The sequence below is a fragment of the Rhinolophus sinicus genome, chromosome 1 (assembly GCF_057876585.1).
Source record: "Rhinolophus sinicus isolate RSI-liver-muscle chromosome 1, RSI-T2T, whole genome shotgun sequence".
Classification (NCBI taxonomy): Eukaryota; Metazoa; Chordata; class Mammalia; order Chiroptera; family Rhinolophidae; genus Rhinolophus; species Rhinolophus sinicus.
This window is the reverse complement of record NC_142501.1, coordinates 8,076,752-8,097,824: the sequence shown is the minus strand read 5'-3', so window position 1 is coordinate 8,097,824 and position 21,073 is coordinate 8,076,752. Positions and strand designations below refer to the sequence as shown.

The following is a 21,073-nucleotide window of genomic DNA, read 5'->3' as shown; positions in this document are numbered from 1 at the left end:
CTCAGCTCGTCCAGCAGGTCCCAAAGGGCTTTGGTAGTGGGCCCGCACCTACTGGCTTCTGAGAGGAGCTGGCATAACTCACGTTTTGGAAGTAACAGCAAACCCGAGTTCAGTCAGAAAGAGCAAAACAAATCAGGAACCCATCCTGTCACTCCCTGGGGATGGGAACGGGGTGGGGAGTTACCTATTTGAAGGAGGATGTGGTGGTTTTGCCTCAGTCGTGAAAGCAGTGGCCTAAGCCCCTTGGCTAGCAGGAGTTTCTGTGGCACTCGGCTCCCTAATGACAAGGGCTCCAGGGTTTCTGTTGAGGCTCTGGAACTGTCCCAAATTCTCCCGTGTGGATTATTTCTATCCCAAGTACTTAGACATCGTTAGTCGTGAAGCAGTCTTGTTATCCGCCCTTTCTTCTGAAAATGAGGTAGAAAGCTCTTTTCCTTCACAATGCTGGGGGTTGGTCAGGTGCCCTGCAGTCCCCGGGGCTGCTCCAGGGGGCCCCCTCCTCATGGGTCAACTGAGACGCTGCTCTTTAGGTTCCGGGGGCTGGTTTGACTGGATGATGCCAACGCTCCTTTTGTGGCTGGTGAATGGTGTGATTGTCCTGAGCGTCTTTGTGAAGCTGCTGGTCCACGGGGAGCCAGTGATCCAGCCACATTCACGCTCCTCCGTCACCTTCTGGAGGCACCGGAAGCAGGCAGACCTGGACCTCTCCAGGGTGAGTTCTGCCGTCCACTTTCCCCCATCTTCCCCCAAGCTCAGCTGATAACTCAGCATATTCAGCTGATAACTCAAGTATTCAGTGTTGAATACCGCACTGAATAAAGTCCTGTGTTAGGGCCTGTGTTAGGCGAAAGGAGGCAGGGACCCTGCCCCTAACAGGCACCTGTGGGTAAATAATTCCATGGACACAAGATGACAGGAAGCATAAAGTGCTGTGGGAGCTGGGGGCAGAAGAGGCGTCCTGGCTGAGGGGACCCGGGCTTGAGCAGGGCAGACAAGAGCAGGAAAGATCTGCAGCGGAGAAGAAGGCGTGGAGAGACGGGACGTTGGGGGCCCAGCGAGTAGATGGGTGTGTCTGGAGTGCAGGAAATGCGAGGAGAGGAGAACGAAGGCTGGTAGTGTAGCTAGGACCCACACTGGAGACGTCTTTCACTAGGAACTCATTTGAGGCTTTTTCCCAATTCTGTAGAGAACCAGAAAGGTTTTTGAGTAGGAAAATGAGCTGAAAGCTTTCTTTTGAAATCAACAAAAGAGAGTTTATAGGAAGGATTCTGGGATAACTCACAGCACTGAAGGAAGCGTCTTGGGAGGAACAAGAACCAGAACCCCCTGAGCAGAAAAGCGGGGGCCTGCTGTCCCCTCCTGAAACTGCAGTGCCCACAGAGGGAATCTGATTGAGCAGCCTGGGTGTGTCCGCCGTGCCCAGGGCTGTGGCTGCTGGAATGTTGATGCAGGTTCCAGTCTGTGTTTAGAATGTCTTTCCGGTGGCTGTGTAAAGGATGGGTGGGAGGAGGGAGACACAAAATGCATGGGAGCCAATAGGGGACGCTTAGAATAGGCCAGGGGGAGGTGGCAAGGACATGGAATTGAGAGGACAGGCAGGAATTCAGGAAAGATTAGAGCTTTAAAATGGAAAGAAAGTGACAGAGACGTTGACTCAAAGATGGGGGCGTGGAAGATGAGGTGGGCTCTGTCAGAAGCCATGGTGTCTGGAAGTGCAGGGAGATGGTGAGAAGCGCAGGAGGCCGGCCCTGGGATGAGGCGGGTCGGGACCAGCTGTGTTAGAGGGTGCCCCGGGATAGTTGGATTGGTGAGTCAGAAGAGGCGATGGCCAAAGCCTGAGTCTTGGGACCAGCCAGCCTTCATGGGGAAGGGGGGAATGAGGAGCCACGGGCACAAGGAAAGGCCGCCTCCTTCAAATTCTGAAAGTACGGCTGCTTCTCCTGTCTGGAAAGACACCACCACCTTAGAGATTGTCATTGTAAGAGCGTTGTCATCCGTTGTCCCCTTGTAATGATGCAGGAAGGCAAGTACAGGTCTCCTCCCCACGGTGATGTGGGAAAGGAGAGGAGAGTTGACTTGTTTCTCAGTAATGAAACAGAGAGAACGGGCTCCGCTGCAGGGCTGTAGATTCTGCACAGACCTTCCCAGGGGCAGATGTCACTGGTCTCCAGGGACCACACTTTGAGGACCTAAAACGTCACATAGTTCGTTGTCTAAATTCATGTGCTCATCTACTGTATGAACGCTATGTACTGTGGGAAACTCTGGAGAGTATTGCCTTGAAGGTAGAACACAGTACAACCCCAATTTAGTGGAAAGGCTGAGAGGAAGTACATCAGAATGTCAGCAGTCATTCTTTCTAGGGTATAAGATTATAAGCGATTTCTCTTTTTTCGGAGCTTTCTGAATTTTCCCAGATTTTCTCCAATGAGCATGTGTTACTCTGGTAATCTGGAGAATGGAGGGAGAGTAAACATTTTTATTAACACACACAAAAAGCCCACCATCAGGCCAGTGCACATTACACCTGCTCCCGCTCTCTAGGGGGACTTTGCGGCTGCCGCTGCCAACCTGCAAACCTGCTTGTCGGTGTTGGGCCGGGCGCTGCCCACCTCCCGCCTGGACCTGGCCTGCAGCCTCTCCTGGAACGTGATCCGCTACAGCCTGCAGAAGCTGCGCCTGGTCCGCTGGCTGCTCAAGAAGGTCTTCCAGCGCCGGCGGGCCACCCCGGCCACCGCGGCAGGCTTTGAGGACGAAGCTAAGGCCAGCGCCCGGGACGCAGCCCTGGCCTATCACAGGCTGCACCAGCTGCACATCACAGGTGAGGGTGCCACGGATACCTGGCTGCACCTCTCCACCCGGTCTGGGTTTGCCAGTTCTCCGCCTCAGCTGAAGACCCTGGCTCGCTGGTCTTTCCGAGCCGTTAGACCTCCCACATCCATAGCTGGAAGGATGGCTTGTTGCTGGAGTTCATCAGTGTAAGACACACATACTGTCTCACGTTGACACCTCTACACGTGGGCTGTGTCCTCTATGCTATGGTGTGTCCTGGTTGCGTCGACAGTGTTTTTTCCTTAGTGGTACTTAAATTAATCGTGCAACTTAATGTTGATGGCATCTTAGATTCAATGAAATGTGATCGTTTATTTCATTTGGCGAACTCCTGCTCTGATAGCAAGGCAGCAGGTCTGCAGTGACCCACAGTCAGTGTGTGGGGCCTCCACAGGATGGGTACTTGTTGGGGACGGTTCCGGGAAAGGCTGTCTGGAAAGTCTTGGCCTTGCAAGGAGGATGCATAGCGTTCACCAGCTCTGCAGAAGGGGATGTGCCTTGCCAGGCAGGGGTGTCCCCGAGGAGGAGCCCCACCTGGGGTGGCTCTGAGAATAATTTCTCAGGACGTGGTCACACAGTGAGCTATGCAAGGGAAGGGTGACGGGAGCCAGGGCAGGGATGGGCATGAGGAACATGATGGCGTCATCAGATTTGTGCTGCTGGGGTTGAGAAGATTCCCTCTGGTGGCAGAGAGGATGGATGGAGGGGATTACAGCTAGTGTCCGCGAGGCCACACGGGAGCTAAAGCCAAGGGGACAGGGAGAAAGGGGTGGGGTTGACAGTACGTGGGGACTCACTGGATGTGAAGGTTCAGGAAAGGAGTGGCTAGGATGGTGCCCTGGTTTCTTGAGAATTGGGTGAAAACAGTGTTGCCTCCAACAGAGGTGAGGAAAATAGGAGGAAGAGTTTTCCCGGGAAGAGGTGAGGGGAGTATTCAGAGGGCGGTGGACGTGCTGGAAACTGGGAAAGCGAGCCGGATCTTCCTCCCGGCGAGAATGAGAACCTCGGGAGCTGATGAGAGGGCTTGTGGTGAAAGGGGCCACTCGGGCAGCTGGAAGAACACGCGCGTGGAAAGGGACGGCCGGGGACAGGGAGTCAGGTGCATGCTGTTGGAGAAGGGACCGTCAGATAGGTTTGGAAAAGCTGAGAGGCTTTGTGCCAGAGGAGCAAAGTCAGAGAGGGTTCGAGAAGGGTCAGAAAGCAACAGTGGGATGTGTAGATGGAAATGCGCTGGGCGCCAAGGGAGCTTCTGCCGAGGTGCCAGGCCCCAGGGGAGGACGGGGAGGGGGAGACGAGACAGTGAGGCCTGCTGTGGCGTTTAACACATGGGGTCATGGCAGAGATCTGGCAGAGTGTCCTTCTCTGCACATTTTCCCAGCTGTGCTCTTCTCTGCCCCCTCGGTGTGCCCTTGGGCTCCATCCCAGGTCTCTGATCAGGAGGCTGTGTCCTAGCATTCCCATTCTGGAGAATTCCAACTGGGATAGTTCATATCACTCATTCGTTCCACATTCACAGAGCACTGTGTGGGCCAGGCCCTGTACAAGACACTGACCAAGGGACAGAGGTGGCTAAATATGGTTCCCACACTGCCCTCTGCCCTCCCTCCCCCAAAGGAGAGCTCGGTGGTACCTCCTGGGAGAGACCGACACCTGACGCCTGTGCAGAATGCCGTATGGGGCTGAGGTCTCTACTCTGATAAAAACACCAGGGAGGCAGGGACCCAGTGGGAAGAATGCAGGGCTGGGTGAGGTCGGCAGGCCTGGCATGGCCACCGTCTGGACCTTTGACCTGGGCCTACCCTGAGGCTCACTTCCCCCTCAGCCAAGGGAGGAGACTGCTTGCCCTGGCCACCAGCCCGCCCCTGAGATGAGGACCAAAGCAAATGACAGTGTGAAGGCCTCAGAGACTTGATGGACCCTTGTGCCTGTGCAAGGTCACTTCAGCCCCTGCCTTCAGGATCACTGTAGATGGGCTGTGCAGCCCTCACACGGGAGGGTATGTAAGCCTGGCCTGGCCATCCAGCTACTAATCTAAGATGTGTCTGAGTAGCAGCGTTCAGTTTTGTGTTACTTGCTCCTCAGAGGGGTACGTGGTTATATACTGTGGAGTCAGTTTATATGAAAATAAATTTAAATCAGTGATTTCACATGTTTTCATTACATCTCTTGCAATGTTTGGAGACACAGGACTGTATTAGCAGAACATGGCTGTGCCATTGACACTGTTTTGGAAAATGTTACCGCAGATACCCTGAGTCCTCTCCAAGGACCTGCAGCATAGCTGCTGCCACTTACACAGAGCCCTGTGCCATAATGTATATTTTCTCTTGTCCCCCGTGAGGTGGAGAGAAACATACAGCTACTAAGTTGCAGAGCTCAGCACTCCACCCAGGACTGTCTGATCACAGAGTTCACGAACTTTCTCCTCTGGCTCTGCTGTCGCTCTGACTGCTAGAGAAAGCAGGAAAAGGCTTGGTTTGGGGGATCTGTCAGCATTGGTTTCTGTTTCTGCCGCCATAGGGAAGCTCCCTGCGGGATCCGCCTGCTCAGATGTCCACATGGCCTTGTGCGCTGTGAACCTGGCTGAATGTGCAGAGGAGAAAATCCCACCGAGCACGCTGGTGGAAATCCACCTGACCGCCGCCATGGGGCTCAAGACCCGGTGTGGAGGCAAGCTGGGCTTCCTGGCGGTGAGTACCTTTAGTCTGTGAGACTGTGCTCAGCGTCTTCAGGAGCTAAGATAGATGTGGGCCCTGCCTGTGGGTGCTGAGCGCCCGGATGGGCAGACATTCATTCAGTGGGTCATTCCACCAGTACTTACAGCAGAGAACAAAATACCGCAATTCCCCTCTCAGGGCCAGCCCTTTCCCGCATAAGCAGGGTTGGCGCCCTGAGGTGAGAAGATTGTTTCAGTGATACAGTGACCCATTTTGGGGATTCATATGGACTTTTCTGCTCTTCAAGTGGTCATAAAAATTCTTGGAATCTTCTGGTTGTGTCTCTTGGTTCTTTTATTCTCTCAGAAGGTATTTATTGGGTTCCTGGTGTTGATCACGGCACTGTGGATCCAGAAATGGAAGCCAGTGCACGTCCGCAGGGAGCCCAGGTCAGACCTGGGGTGGGAACTGTGGTTATCAGCCGCCTCCGATAGAGCCAGCCTTGGGAATTCACAATTGGATATTTCACAGGCTTGTTACCAACTAGTTCACAGCGTCTGCTGACCTCAGGCTTTCTCTCCAGCAGAAATGCCTTTTTGTTCTGTGCTCACTCGGGTAGGCTGCTGAATACATCAGCTGTGTCCAAAACAGAATGATCCCATCTCCGTTTTGTTTCCATATGGCACTGATGAGCTGGGAGTGAACGGGAACGTCCCCTATGGTGGCACTGATGTTTCCTGAAGCGTGTCACGATATCTAAGTGACAAAGGGTGTGGAAAAGCCCAGTGTACTTTCTGAGTCTCTGTCCTGTTTCCGTGACCCTGGATGAGATGTTTGTTCAGCAAACATTACTGAGTCCCTGCTCTGGGCCAGGCACTTCTCGGAGTGAAATGCTGCAGAGAGTGGGACATTTGTCATGTCCTCGGGGAGCGTGCAGTCTGGCAGGGAATCCAGACAAGGGTGGTGTGGGGTGTGGGCTGATCAGGCTGCCACGAGAGCACACTGGGCCCCAGACCCAGGGGGAGTCAAGGGAGCGTTTGGGGCAAGGCAAATCTAGACTGAGAGCAGGACGCGTTGGCCAGTCGGCTTCCCTAGTCTGTTGGTTTGTCCTAGTGCTCTGGGCCGATGTCACACTTGTAACTTCTCTGCCCCCAGAAAGTATTTTTGAAGACGTTAATTTTATTGAAATACAATGTACATATGAAAAACGCACACATTTACAACTTGATGAATTTTTATAAAGTGAACTCACCCTTGTAGCAACCAACCAGGTCAAGAAGTAGAATGTTCCCATCACCCGCAGAAGCCTCCTGCAGGCCTTCTCCATGCTGCTCCCTGCCCCCCAAAGGTAACCAATATTCTGAATTCTGTCACCATAGTTTAAGCCTGTTTGTTGTTCCTGTAACTTTTTATTAAAGTACAGTGTGCATGTAGAAAAGTACATGAATCACAAATATACAGTTCAGTGACTTCACAAAGTGAACAAACACATCTATGTAACCAGCAGACGGATCAAGAAACAGAACACGACCCAGCCCCCAGGAGCCTCCCTTGGGCCCCCCGTGTAGGCAGCAAGCTGCCCCCCCCCCCCAAGCCCACCAGCCCCATTAACCACCATTCTGATCACCTCAGCGATTCGCCTCTATCAAAGCTTTATAGAAGGAGAGTAAGTCATACAGTATGCTCTGTATGTGTCTCGCTGCTTCTGCTCGATAGCACGTGCAAGAGTCATTTACGTTGTTGCGTACAGTTAGAGATTGTCTGTTCTCGTTGCTGTATAGTCTTCTGTGTGACTGGACTCTTGTCGGTGGACTTTTGAGTTGTTTCCTGTTTTGGGTTGTTACGAGTCGTGCTGCTGTGCATGTCCCATCCCTGTTCATCTCTCCGTGAACACAGGGCTGTCCTTCTAGGAATGACGTTGCTGGGTCAAAGGTTCACCTTTTAGTAGACGCTGCCTCACAGCTTTCCAAAGTGGTTGTACCGACTTCCACTCCCCCAGTGTGTTCTGTGTCCTCACCAAACACGATTGTGTCAATTTTGGTTTCTTAAGCCTTTCTGCTGGTATCTCACTGTGCTTGTCATTTGCATTTCCCAAGTAATTGACAGTGTCAGGCACCTTTTCATTGGCCATTGGGATAGTTTGTTGGCTCTCTGGGTAGTCTCTTAGTCAAGTCTTTCACCTGTTTTTCATTTGGGATGTCTCTCTTTTTATGGATCTGAGGAGTTTTTTAGAACCCGGCTGTAATCCTTTGTTGGGCATGTGCTTTGCGTGTCTTCTCTTACTCTGTGGCTTGTCTGTTCTCTCCCGTAATGGTGTTGATCAATGAGCACACGTTCTTGATGTTCATGAAGTCCATATTATGTGTCTTTTCCTGCACAGTTAGGCATTTTATGTCCTGTTTAATAAAGCTTTGCCCTACCTCAAAGTCCTGAAGATATTCTCCTATGTTATCTGCCGAATGCTTTATTCTTTACTTTTCACACATAGGTCCATAATCCCCCTGGAATTGATGTTTGTATGAGTTGGAAGTAAGGGTGCAAAATGTACTTTCCCATATGGATATGTCTCTGCCCCAGAATGTTACTAAAATGACTGTCCTCTCCCCACTGCACCGAGGCACCTTTCTCGTAAATCGAGTGTCCATGTGTGATGAGTCTGCTGCAGGACGCGCTAGTCTGTTCCAGCGCACCCCCACGGCACCCCCACAATGGCCCAGGCTCCTAATACCATGATAGCTGGACGTGTCAGTCCTCTGGCTTTGGTGACTAGTGTTTGCTCTTTACCTTCCCATGTAAATTTTGGGATCATCCCGTCATCCCCAAAATCGCACTGGGGTTTCCATTGTCCTTATGGCTAAGACACAGCTGTCCTTTACAGAGAACTAGGCCATTTGTGGAAGGCGTATGTGTGGCAGAGGATTGGGAAAATGGTTCCCTTGAAAATTGTCCCTGCTCATGACCGCACTCCCTACCCCCACCCCCGAAGATATTTGGGATGCCCAACTATTGGTAAACAGCTTGACGTGTCTTTCCTCAGAATTTTCTTCCTGCGTTTACTAACATGCATTCTGATTTATTCAATGTGATCATACCAGAAACCTTGTTTTGCCACTTGCCTTTTTCAACCTAACAGTAAGTCCTGGGCCTCTTTCTTTGTCACCTTGTTGTATTCCAGAGGTACGTTGTACACCACACATGTAAATACCAGTGTTGATTGAGCCAGTTCCTGCTCTGGGACGTACGGTTGTTTCCAGTACTTGCAATTACAGACAGCGCTGCTCGGCGCACCCTCACCCGCTGTCTGACCCACTTCTGGTCAAGTCTCTGGAGTGGGTGATGCTGGGTCAAAGGGTGTAAAGATGAGGACATTAATGGTCCTGACAAATTGCATTTTCAGTAGGGTGGGGAAAGGAGGGGAGCTGCCCCTTTTACGGGAAGGGGTGGAGTAAGCGACCCAGACAGTACTTTCCTAATGACGAGGAAGCTTTGAATTCAGTTGAATATATTTAGCTAGTAAATGTGTTATTGTTAACGACCATAATTACCTACTTTTGGCACCACACACCTTCTCAAACTTTGAAATCAGATTGGACACCACCATCTACATTTTTTGTTGCACAGCAATTTTCACACACCACTTGCTTTTTATTACAACTTCCAAAAACTCAGCTTCACAAAGATGTGACATCATCCAAAGGAAGGTCATAGGTCTCGTGTTGAGACCATGAACTCTCTCCATCTAGTGCTTTACATGGTGTCATGTTGAGCATTTCTGTATTTACCTCAAAAATATAACATCCATTGACACCCCTGCGAGTTCCCTGTGGCAGTTTGGGGAGCCTTGGCGCACAATTAGAACCATAGAGTCAGGCCACTGGGAGGACATCCTGTGGTTGGGACTGGCCCTGGGGTACAGGATCTGAGCAGTTCTGAGTCTCCTGCCTCAGCCACTGAATTCAGCAGTTAGCAGATGAGTTATAGGGGAGGGGGCTCCTAGGCCTCCCGGACATTCTGAATTCTGGTGTCTATAAAATTTAGGAAAATTATCATGGGATGATAGTGCCAAGAAAATTAAAAGAGCAACAGAAGTTATTTTCTCAATTTCCCTTCTAGAAGCCGTACTGTGAAATGACTATCTCTGGATTTATATTTTTTATTAATTCAAACCACTAAAAACCCAAGCTTCTTCCTACGCTCTCCCCGCCACCCCACTGAGATGTGTTATAACTAAGGTTCTTCTTTTTTAAGAATTAAGCTGAAAAATGTATTTTAACTTAATGATTTTCTAAATGGCTTCTCTGGGTTTCTCTTTCAATACTACCCACCCAGGCTTTGTTTCTGCTGGTGGGTGCCGTTTGGTCCCTCTGGAGAGACCTGTGGTGCTGTTGCCCCTGGAGCAGCCCATCAGGCATGTGCTCTCAGGGAAGAGTTGGGGAGAGTTGGAGAGTTTCCAACTACTGGAAGGTTCTCTGACTTCAACAGCCCTGGCATTGCCACCGCCACCCCCCCAACCTGATGAGGTTCAGGTTCCTCACTGCAGTTTCTAGCTCAGGTTCAGCAGGTGCTCTGCTGAGGGTCCGCATTTGCTGTCCAGGACTCTGTTTTGAATATGGCGGTCAGCAAAGAGGAGGAAAAGACCGTGATTGGAGATTTCGGCGAAATGTCCCCCCCAGCCCCCTAAGTGCCATGATAATATTAGAGTGAGGCTGTAGAGCAATTTGGCTGCGTCATTTAATCTCAGATTCCGGCAGCCCTCTCCAGACTCCCCTGGAAAGAGACAGTCTTGGGGGGTAGCCAGTTAGCTCAGTTGGTTAGAGCACGGTGTTCATAACACCAGGGTTGCCAGTTCGATCCCCGCATGGGCCACTGTGAGCTGTGCCCTCCACAACTAGACTGAAACAACTATTTGACTTGGAGCTGATGGGTCCTGGAAAAACACATTTAAATAAATTAAAAAAAAAAAAAGAAAAGAGGCAGACTTCTTGGTGGGTGTCCCTGGAGTGCCGCTGTGGCAGTGCTATTTCTGACGGTGGCATTCAACTCTTCTGAAGCCGTTATATTAGCTGATGGCTACTTAGAGCCCAGTAAAGGTCAGAACCATCAGACTGAACCAGAAAAGGAGACAGCTCCCCTCATGGCAGAGGCCAGGGAGGAAGTATGACAGTCAGGGTCCAGGGACCTGGCCCAGCGCCCTCCTGTGGGCTCCTGAGCTCCCAGTGTCTCGTGCTTCTCCCTCCCATCCTTCTCTGCTCAAAGTCTTTCTTGGCCTTTCTTCGAAGGCCAGAAACTAGGCCACTTGTCCTAGTGTCGGTGATGGCGTTTACTTCCAGGTATGTGAGTCCCAGCCCTCCCATTGATCTCCTTTCCCCAGCCTGGTGGTGTTTTCTGATGGCCCCACGGTGGCCGCAGCCAGCATTCTGCCACCCTGATGTCACCCGTGGTCTTTGTCCTTCCACAGAGCTACTTCCTCAGTAGAGCCCAGAGTCTGTGTGGCCCCGAGCGCAGTGCTGTCCCTGACTCGCTGCGCTGGCTCTGCCACCCCCTGGGCCAGAAGTTCTTCATGGAACGGAGCTGGTCAGTGAAGTCAGCTGCCAAGGAGAGTCTGTACTGTGCCCAGAGGAACCCAGGTGAGGACATCTTTGCAGCCATTGGGAACTGGAGAGAGACATGAGAGCCACCAGGACTGCAGGGTGGAAACACAGGATATCAGTCTTATTTTCCCCAAAGCTCAGGGAGGTCGTGAGCCCGGTCAGCAGCTAAGCTGGGTTTGCAGCTCACTTGACATTTGAAGCCTGTGCTCCTCGTGTCAACCAGACTGTATTCTTGCCCTTGTTCTGGGCACTGTGGAGACACAAAGGATGTATGCAGTTGGCTGTTGCTGGCCCGGGTCCCACTGGAAAGCAGACAGACATAGATGGAGCAGTTAGGGAACAACAGGCGACAGGCGCTCATCAAGTGCTCAGAGTGGTGGCCGGGACAGGGCTCCGGGCGTCGGGAGGAGAGGCTGGCTTCCCGTCCCTGGTGTTTGACGGTGATTGGAGTCGACTCACCCGACCTTGAGAGGTAGAGGCTGGATGAGTTGACGCAGACGTGAGCAGCCAGTGGCTTTCCGCTCCCGGCAAGCTTCTCCCCGCTACGCCGTGGGTCTGGGGAGGGGGAGGCGTGTTCCCCAGGGACAGGTGTGTGTCACACATTTTGGGGTGGTCCACTGTCCTTTTTTAAAAAATAGCTATTTCTCAATATAAGAATGTTGAACAGCACCCAAAAGTAAGGATGGAAGCAAAAGCCGTCCTAATTCTCTCAGCCCCTCTTCACTGTCTGCTTTGTCCACACCGTAGATTGTCACTGGCTATCTCACCTCTTGCAGGCTCTAGTTCTAGGCCTTGTCACCCAGAATGTGTTCATAAGTGTCCTGCCTCCTCGTCCTTGTCAAATTGAGGCCCACATGTCTGCTCAGGGCGTGGGGAGGGGGGGCTAGTGAAGCACTGCTTTGGGCCTGCCGGTAGGGACTTGGTGACAGTCAGCTGTTGCAAGCATTGCAAGACCCGTTGTTAATCAGCTCAGCCACATCGTCGCTGGCCACAAGTCCCAAGACAAGGCTCTGGAACATAAGAGCGGGTCTTCCTTGCCTTGTCAAGGCTGCAGCCGCCTCCTTTCCTCCTCAGCTGACTGTCCTCCTGAGCCACATGGAGAAGAGGTAGCCTCTGAGACTTGGAGCCATCTGCCTTTCCATTTTCTGTCTTCCGACAAGGCTTGTGGCCACCTCCTTATAGCCGCCGGCCTTGAATGGAAGTGCTGAACTCCATGCCGAGAGAGAGAGAGAGAGAGAGAGAGAGAGACACACACACACACACACACACACACACACACACCACCCCCCTCCACCCCCACCTCCAGAATCTTCCAACCCTTTAACCAAGGTAGTTCTGGGCTTTGGTTGAGAAGGGTGTTTGATCCCCATGCAGAGGGGGTAGCTATAGCTTGGGTTCCTCTCCTCACCCTCTATTTTCTGTGTAAAGATAAAATGGGCTCATAAGTAAGACCCATTTAACCCTTCCCCTGGCCTTACTCTTCTTCAGCTGACCCCGTTGCCCAGGTCCACCAGGCCTTCTGCAAAAACCTGCTGGAGCTAGCTGTGGAGTCCTTGGTGAAACCTCAGGCCAAGAAGAAGGCTATAGACCAGGAAGAAGAGAGCTGGTAATGTCTCCAGGATGCCCCCGCCTTGGGCTGTCTATCCAGGAAGTTCAAGGGCAGCTGTGGGTCCGATGCTTCTAGAAACAAGCCATAGTGTAGGGTCTCGGAAAATGGAGTGATCCTTTGTATTCCTCCAACCTGGCAGCCCCACCAGAGCCCTGGGTGAGCTCCGACCCAGATCTGCTCTTTTCTCCTAGTCTGAGTAGGAGTCACTTACCTACCTTTTTTCTTTTTACCCGTTTCTTAGGCAAGTGGAGTCAGTTCTTGGCGCAAGTCAGGCATTTGATTTGCTTGTTGGGGTAGGGAGGGGGGTGGCCTGTTGAGGGACTAAGAATGGAATATGGAGAGCCCAGCGGAAGGCTCTGGCCTGGACATCTTGGGGTCCCGGACCTTTACTGAATGTGCTGGGCAATTCTTATTCTCGGGTAAGACCTGAGAGGCACACAGGTGCCAAAGTCAGTTTCATAAAGACCCAAGTCCTGATGGAGTGCATCTGAGTGGCAAGGAGAGGGCACTTCTGTGCCAGAGATCAGTGAATTTCTGGGAGGATACATTTGAATTGGGCCTTACGGGGAGGAGTCAGGTTTTGGGGCCAGGAATGAAAGAGCAAAGCGGGCTCTCTTGGCAAGCAGAGGGAAGGGTGTCAGGAACATTCGAAGAAGGAAGGCCACAGAGTGTGACTGGTATGGGGGCAGAGCTCAGGGTATGCCTGGCATGACGGGGGAGAAGGGGCCAGAAATGTCCATTTGGTCTCGGGGAGGGAGGCCAAACCGCCAGGCCACGAGCGTGGTCCTTATATACATTTTAATGTACATGGGGCCCTTTCTTGTCTTTCTAGTGAATTCTCCAGTGCTCTGGAGTACCTGAAGTTACTTAATTCTTTTGTGGATTCTGTGGGCATTGTGACCCCCCCCTTCTCCAGCAGCTCCGTGCTCAAGTCAGCGCTCGGTAAGCATCTTGCAGGGTGGCGCCCAGGCCTCGGGCTGCTTACCCCCACCCTTCACAGCCCCTTTGTCCCAGGGTCCAGGGCTAGTTGAGTACACACTTGAGAATCTTCTCTGGATCTGAGGTTTGTATCTTCAGCTCCCCCAAAGCTCTGACCCACAGTTACTCCCTGCTGGGCAGCACTCTAGGGTCAGGAAGTAATGATTCTCCTAGAATCAGTAATGAGCAGTAATGAGCAAGTGAATATCTTCCCCAGATCCTGGCTGGCATGGCAGGTCAGCAACCTTCCCAAATGCCCAGAACGGGCAGCAAGTGGTCCAGGCACCGGAGGCTGGTGGGGACTCAGCTTTCAGACACACAGGCCCCCATCCCCACCCCCAAGGTTGTCCTGTGGTCTAACATTGTGATGAAGGGAACTTTCATCTGGGCTTTGTACTGCTCTGGCTCCCCATGGCCTTGGGTGACAGCGCAACCCGCTGACTGAATTGGCACCAGGACCTTCTCCGCTTCTGTCCCTAAACTGCCATCAGGATGATGGCCTGTCAGGTGCTGCCTCTCGGGCTTCTGAGGCTACTGGGAGAAAGGGGCTGTCAAGCTCCGTCCTGGTCACTCTCCCTAGGGCGGGAAGGATCCCAAGACTTCAGGCACCCCATGATGACCACTGACCTTGTGGCCTGCCTTTATTTCAGAGTTTAGAACATGCTCTTAGGCCTTTTACACGTCCATCCACTGGCATCTCGAGATCACTGGTATCGCAGCTGAGAAAACTCAGCCTCCGAGAGGAAAAGATTGAAAAGGTTCCAATGTGAGCCTATTCCTACAGAAACTGGCAACGCCGTTTGTCGTGGCTGTTGGAAGTTGAGGTTGATCCCAGCTTTTTACTTAAAAATAATACCACAGGGAACATCTTTGTTAAATTGTTTTCCCTCAGTTTAGGCCAATTTCTTTGGGATAGATTGCTCAAAATGGGATTACTAGGTTACTAGGAGTGGACATTTTTAAGGCTCTTGATTCTTCCACCAGAAATGTCTGAGGGCAGCAGAGGCCCCTGGCCTGTCGCCAGAAGGTGAAGATGGCCCGTACCATGTGGGGGCTAGGTGCAGCCAGCCGGGCTGAGCTCCACTGGTCTGGTTTCTGTGGGTGTTGGAGTGACGTTTGGTACCGTTCTCCCCTAGGTCCAGACATCATCTGTCGTTGGTGGACATCTGCGATCACTGTAGCCATCAGCTGGCTCCAGGGCGATGACTCGGCTGTACGCGCTTATTTTACCGAAGTAGAGCGTGTCCCCAAGGCCCTAGAAGTAACTGAGTGCGTAAGCCTACTTGACTACTTCCTTGCTTCTCTCAGGGAAACCCCAAATGCAGGGTGTTCCCGGCCCGCTTGTCTGGGTTAATGGGAGGGAACAGGTCTGGGTGGCCATTGGGGAGAAGGGTCAGGCAGCTTGGGGACCGCATGATAGATGGAGAGATAAAGTGTGAGGGAAGACGAGAGCACCTCGGGGAAACCAAGCTTGGCAAGCAGGTCTGTCTGTGTGCTGTGCCAGCTGCTATCAGCTCTGCCTCTGGGGCTTCCTCCCACAGCCTCCATGGAGCCACAGGCTGACAGGAAGGGAGAGTGCTGTGGCACCCAGCCTCTCGGTGGAGCCAGGCAGTGTGGTGACGGCTCACAGCCAGTGCAGGGCTTGTGAGGGCCCAAGGACCCTTCCCTCACGTCCTTGCAGCCACCCTCTGCCCCTCCCCCCATCAGCCCTGTCATTCAAACAGCCTTTAGTACCGGCATAGCCAGAAAGCCTTTTACCTTCCTCTGTGGGGACTCCTGCCTGTGAGCATTTGGCCTGTAGTGATGGGCAGCCCTGGCCGTTTCTAACTGGATCAGAGTGTCCCTGACATCTTCTGCCACTTGAGAGAGATTGTAAAACGCTCCCGAGACAGAAAGACTCCCCAAGGTCCTGATTTCAGAGCCAAGGCTGCAGTGTTTCCCGTCAAGCAGACTTGTAACCAGTGGAGCCGGAGGAAGCTGAGAAAAGTGGGTGTAGGCAGGTTCCCTAAAGTAGGTCTGACACCCCAGTATCATTTAAGTAACCCACTGAAGCGCCCTGACTGTGACATCCACCTTCCTTGCACCATGCCCTGTGTTCGTGCTGCACCCTGCGCGTGTCCCAACCAGGGCTCCTGAGGAAACAGTCTTGGCGGGTACATTGTCTGAAGTCACCTCACTTCTTAGCAATAGAGCCCGGCAATGCCTAAGCTGAGACCCTCAGGCATTCCTTTCCTCTGAATTCAGTCACTCTGGGGTCCCTCTGCTCTTCGAGGATAATGACACCGTGGGAACTCTCCCCCAACCCCAACCTCCCCATCTTCTCCTTGATCTGCTCTATGAAAAGAAGCTAAGTTTCTCTAGAGAGCTTAATACCAGCTCCCGGGGGAACGGCCCCTGGGAGAGCAGGTGCAAATAATGGGCCAACTACTCTTTGTCACGATAGGTACTAGCAGCAAGTGGCATTGTGGCCACTTGATAGATGAGGAAACTGAGGTCCTCGTCCGGCCGTGACTGACCCTGCAGCTCACTCTCCCTGCACGCCTCCCACGCCCTCCTCTCCAGCCACGCTGGCTCGTGGGTGTCTCACATCTTTCAGACTCTCAGGGCCTTTGCACGTGCTGCTCCTCTGCCTAGAACCCTCCTCCCAGGAAATCCACTCAGTTCACTCCCGCAGTTCCTTCAGGTCTTGGCTCAAATGTCACCTTTCCCGGGGGGCATCCTTGACTGTTCTTTGTAAATGCCACTGCTTTCCTCTGCATGACTTGCTTTCATGGCGCTTACACCACCTGCCACTGTGTATTCAGCACTTACTGTGTTTATTATCCGACTCCCTCACTGGAAAGTGGGTGCTTGAAGGAGATGCTGTCGGGATGGGGAGCCCACCCTTGCTCAGGGCTGGCATTTCAGATGTGGAGCTGGGGACCTGGAACCACTATGGCCGCATTCAAGTCTCCAGACCTACGTGTCACACAGCAGTGTGGGGTCACCGGTTCGGTCTCCTCAAATTACTCCTCAAGGTGACAAGTACTGAGCTCCTGCCTCTTGCCTCCTTCTCCCCACCCAGGAGCCCCCTGGTGAAGGCCGTCTTCCACACCTGCAGAGCCATGCACGCCTCACTCCCCGGGAAGGCAGATGGGCAGCAGAGCTCCTTCTGCCACTGTGAGAGGGCCAGTGGCCACCTGTGGAGCAGCCTCAATGTCAGCGGGGCCACCTGCGACCCCACCCTCAACCACGTGAGTGGGGGCTTATCTGGCCCCTCCGGGAGGTGCTCAGTTCTGGTGGGCAAGAATACGCTGACCCATCTTGAACTTACCCAGCCTATGGGGCTGTCTGAGAGACAGAGACCAGGCAGAACGAGCCTGCTGGCCTGGGTGGGCTCCCTGTTTAGTCCTCAGGGCAGGCGTGTCCTACCTGCATCTTTCCTAGGCCCTCTGAGTCCCGATCCTGCTGGCTAGGCCTCTGCATTTGCTCTGGGCAGCTCGCACAACCTGCCAGGCCCCTGGAGGCCAGTCTTGGAGTGGGCCCCACCCCCCACGTGTACATGCGCCTGAGCCGACAGGCACCCTGGGAACCTCCGTGGCCAACCGCACACTCCTAGCAGGCAGCTGTGGTGCATTGTAGTTGCATTGCACGTTCTAGCGGTACCCGTGCAATGTTTCCACAGTGCATCACAGAGGCCTGCCCGGCCCTCGAGAGACTCCCCACCCAGGCCTCGTAGAGGGCCCTGTTGGGCCAGGGCACAGCCATCCCGGGAAAGGTGAAGGGGGGTGTGCATGCCGCTGGAAGCGCAACACCATCTGCTCACCGGGCGGAGCGTGGTTTTACTCCAGAAAGGGAGTGTATCCCGGAGGGCCAGACTCTGCGCCCCCCACTGGGGTTTGGTCCCCGGTGGCCAGACTGGCACTTCCGGCTAGAGGTTGCCTGTGGCCCAGGACAGCGTGCCAGCCCTGCAGGATAGGCAGTGTGTAGAATGGGCCTGTGGGGAAGCCGCGTCTCACTCTGTATCTTTCCTCTGCTGGTCTCCCAGAGTATTTGTCTTCATGAGAAAACCAGACAGTCTCAGCTGGATTTGGTGAATGAGAGAGGCTAGGGGCACCCTGGGGGCTGCGTTCCTGGGGCACAACTCTCGGTGGGAGAATGGCCTTACAAAAGGGAGACCCTGTGGAGCCTGGTGGCTCCCAGAATCCAGCGCCAGGCCACTGCCCCCACCTAAAGATGCCTCCCCAGTGTTCACCTCTTAGAAGTACCAAGTTTTATTCGAGATGGGGGGCTCATCCATGTCCCCTTGCGATTGTCAGCAGCCAGAAAACAGTATGACAAGGGTCAGGGCACTGAGCAGGCCTGGGGCAGAGTCCAGGGTGGGGTATGAGGCAGTGCTATGACCTCCCCAGGCCCAGCACCCTAGAGAAGGGGAAGCCAGGCTGGGCCAGGTGAGGGAGGGCCTGGGGCGGCGCTCTGAACTTGAGGGCCACAGGGGACCCACCTCGAAAAGGACTCGCTGTCTGCTTACTCTCACTGCTCCGTGGTGCTGGTGGCTTCAGGAACCAGGCGGGCCCAGCCTCGTGGGTGCCACACAGAGAGGACGTGAGGCCCAGGCGCATGCGGCATCTGTGCCTAACAGCAGCCAGCACTGACTGCTTCTGAGGGCCGGGTGTGGTGCCCACATCGTGCGTACATGGAATGCTCACAACGGCCCCATGGAGCCTGTTTTGTGGGTGAGGAAACTGAGGCACAGAGAGGTTCAGTTGTGTGCCAGGGTCATGTAGCTAATCAATGACAAAACTGCAAAACGGGGGCTCCTGTCTCCCCGCCCCAGAGGCCACGTGGGCACAGCCCTGGCTGCCCTCTGAAGTGAGCCTCTCCTCTCCTCCCCCTCCCCCAATCTCCAGGCTTCACTGCCACTTCAGGCTCTTCCATCCCACCAGAAGGGCAGGGCCATGGCACCTCTGTGCCAGCCGTGAGGTGGGAGGAACCTGTGACTTCTGGTCAGACTTAGGAGGGTATATTCCTACCTCTGCTACTGTGAGTCCCTACACAGCTACGGCCCCTCTCTGAGCCCCGCATCCTCACCTGCAGAATGGGGAGAACAGATCTCCCACCTGGGGCCATGGAAAGGACTAGATGCTATGAGCCCGAGTTCGTTCTTTAGCTGTTCTCTGGTTCCCTATGGAGTGTCTGGCAGGCTGCCCCATCTGGGGCTTTCTGTTTCCTCCTGGAGCTGCCGAGTGTTGGGCTGGCAGGTCCTTGTAGGTGCAGCCCCTACCTCAGCAGCAGGCCCATCACCTGTCTCCTCCCCCCGGTCCACCCCACAGGTGATCCAGCTGCTGACCTGTGATCTGCTCCTGTCACTGCGGACAGCACTCTGGCAAAAGCAGGCAGGAGCCAGCCAGGCCCTGGGTGAGACTTACCACGCATCAGGCGCCGAGCTGGCTGGCTTCCAGCGGGACCTGGGCAGCCTGCGCAGGCTGGCACACAGCTTCCGCCCAGCCTACCGCAAGGTGAGGCCCAGCTACCTGGTGGGGGAGGGCAGATTGGGGGCCCCAGGGCCCAGCACAACAGCTGCGTGGGATCGTGGAGTTGGTCCTCTGAGGTCAGCCAGCTGACCTGTCAAGAAATGGGCTGGGTGCCATGTGTTCTTTGGTTCAGCTCCTGTTGGTTGTGTGGTGGGGAGCAGGCCCCGCAGCCCACAGAGAGGACCAGCATCTCATAGTCAGACACTGGGAGGGGAGGGGAGGGGCTCCTGGCCCCATCTGGAGCGGGTTGGGAAGTACACGAGGGAGCTCTACTCGGGCTTTCACAGCTGGGCTCAGAGTGACACACTCTCCCGAGAACCACATCTAATCCTTTTTCTGAGCCTTCGGGAGCTTTGGTTCTTCACGCGACAGGATCTGAGCTAGGTCTCCGAGGGCAGTTGCATAACTGGGCTTACTGGACTTAAATCATTTCCTTGTTTTATTTTTACTGCTTATTAGTAATGTATACTACATACTTTTGCCTGAATTATTTTCAGAAACTTCAAGTGAGGAGGCCAGAGTGTCAGTAAAGGGGAAGGGCTCGGAATGAGGCTGCCCTCACCCTAGGGTGCGGTGGGACCCTCACAGGGTCGTCCCGTGGCCCCTGTGCAGCGAGCCAGGACAGACACAGTAGACAAAGCGTAATCATCGAGCGCCACCCCTTCCTGGTCAAAGGAAGTGTGCCCCAAGGCTCGGCGGCCCTCTGGTCTGCTCAGGGCACGGCTGGCCTCCGAGGCCCCCTGGGGAGTGCCATTTCCATCCTGCCTCGCCCCGCATGAGAACCCTTCAGTGGTTCCCCCATTGCCTTCCAGCCAGCACCCCAGACCCTCCCCACACTGAGTGATTAAGGTATAAAGGGACCTTGAGATTTTAAGAAATTGGAGACCTAGGCCTTCTCCTCCCCACCCCCACGACTCCTACTTTCAGAAGAGTTGCAGACTTTCACCTGCAAACGTTCTGGACTCTATTCCTTTCTGAAGAGACAAAAGGACCTGGACCTCCTTGGTACCCAGCTGTCCTCCCCTATATCCCTCCTGCCCCTGTCCCACCTTCTGTCCTATTCTCAAGCTGGAGGCAGCCTCCAGGGACTGGAGGCTTCACCCAGGTTACCTGTCTGCCAAGCTCAGAGGGCATGCGCCCTCCGTCACTGGGAGCCCTTTGCCTCTTTCTCACCGGTTGCCTCGCTCCTGCCCCCGCCAGCTGGCCTGTGCTGTGTGCCTTGTCCCTGCCACTCCTCCAGGTTTCGGGCTTGTATCAGGGGTCACAATGAGGACAATAGAGGTCACTTTCAGGGTCTAAGCAGGGTCAGGTGGCAGATGAATGCTGCAGGGAGAGATACCTGTACCTACCAGGGCGTGACTGTCTCCCCTGCGCCTCCCCAGGTGTTTCTGCACGAAGCCACTGTGCGCCTGATGGCAGGAGCCAGTCCCACCCGCACCCACCAGCTGCTGGAGCACAGCCTGCGGCGGCGCACTGCCCAGAACGCCAAGCACGGTGAGTCCGCCGGCACCCCGGCTCCAAGGCCTGCTGTGGGCCCGGCACTGACCTCGGCAGAGGTGGTGCGAGAATCAGAGCAGCCCAAGGCTTGACTTGGTGGGTCTACGAAGGCGCTGTGGGGTTTGGGTTGTTGTGGGTCCAGCCTCAGGAGCGGGGAGGGGAGTGCTGGGGAGGTCGTCCCGGTGCGGGAGCTGGGGTGGCAGGAAGCATGGGCCCAGTGCCAGATGCATGGGCTACATCTCGGTGCCACCATGTAACAAGAGCCATGTGGTGCCAGCTGAGTTGATCTCATCTCGTCTGTGAACTAGGGAGGGCACTGGAACCTACCTCACTGGGCTGGTGTGAGGACGGAATCCATGAGTCCACATCAAGCCCTTCAAGTAGCACCTGCATCCT

At 54.1% G+C, this 21,073-nt stretch overlaps 1 protein-coding gene across 2 annotated transcripts in view; it reads left to right on the top strand.

The window, feature by feature from the left end:
* Window positions 1-21,073, top strand: part of SREBF2 (sterol regulatory element binding transcription factor 2) — a 53,505-nt gene that overhangs the window by 30,673 nt on the left and 1,759 nt on the right. For both annotated transcript variants that reach the window (XM_019734509.3, XM_074326462.2), the window contains 10 exons: window positions 531-712; window positions 2,545-2,821; window positions 5,353-5,522; window positions 10,948-11,116; window positions 12,569-12,686; window positions 13,522-13,631; window positions 14,804-14,936; window positions 16,732-16,900; window positions 18,980-19,165; window positions 20,563-20,674. In XM_019734509.3, the coding sequence (XP_019590068.2) occupies window positions 531-712; window positions 2,545-2,821; window positions 5,353-5,522; window positions 10,948-11,116; window positions 12,569-12,686; window positions 13,522-13,631; window positions 14,804-14,936; window positions 16,732-16,900; window positions 18,980-19,165; window positions 20,563-20,674 (1,626 nt within the window). The remainder of the gene's footprint in view (window positions 1-530; window positions 713-2,544; window positions 2,822-5,352; window positions 5,523-10,947; window positions 11,117-12,568; window positions 12,687-13,521; window positions 13,632-14,803; window positions 14,937-16,731; window positions 16,901-18,979; window positions 19,166-20,562; window positions 20,675-21,073) is intronic.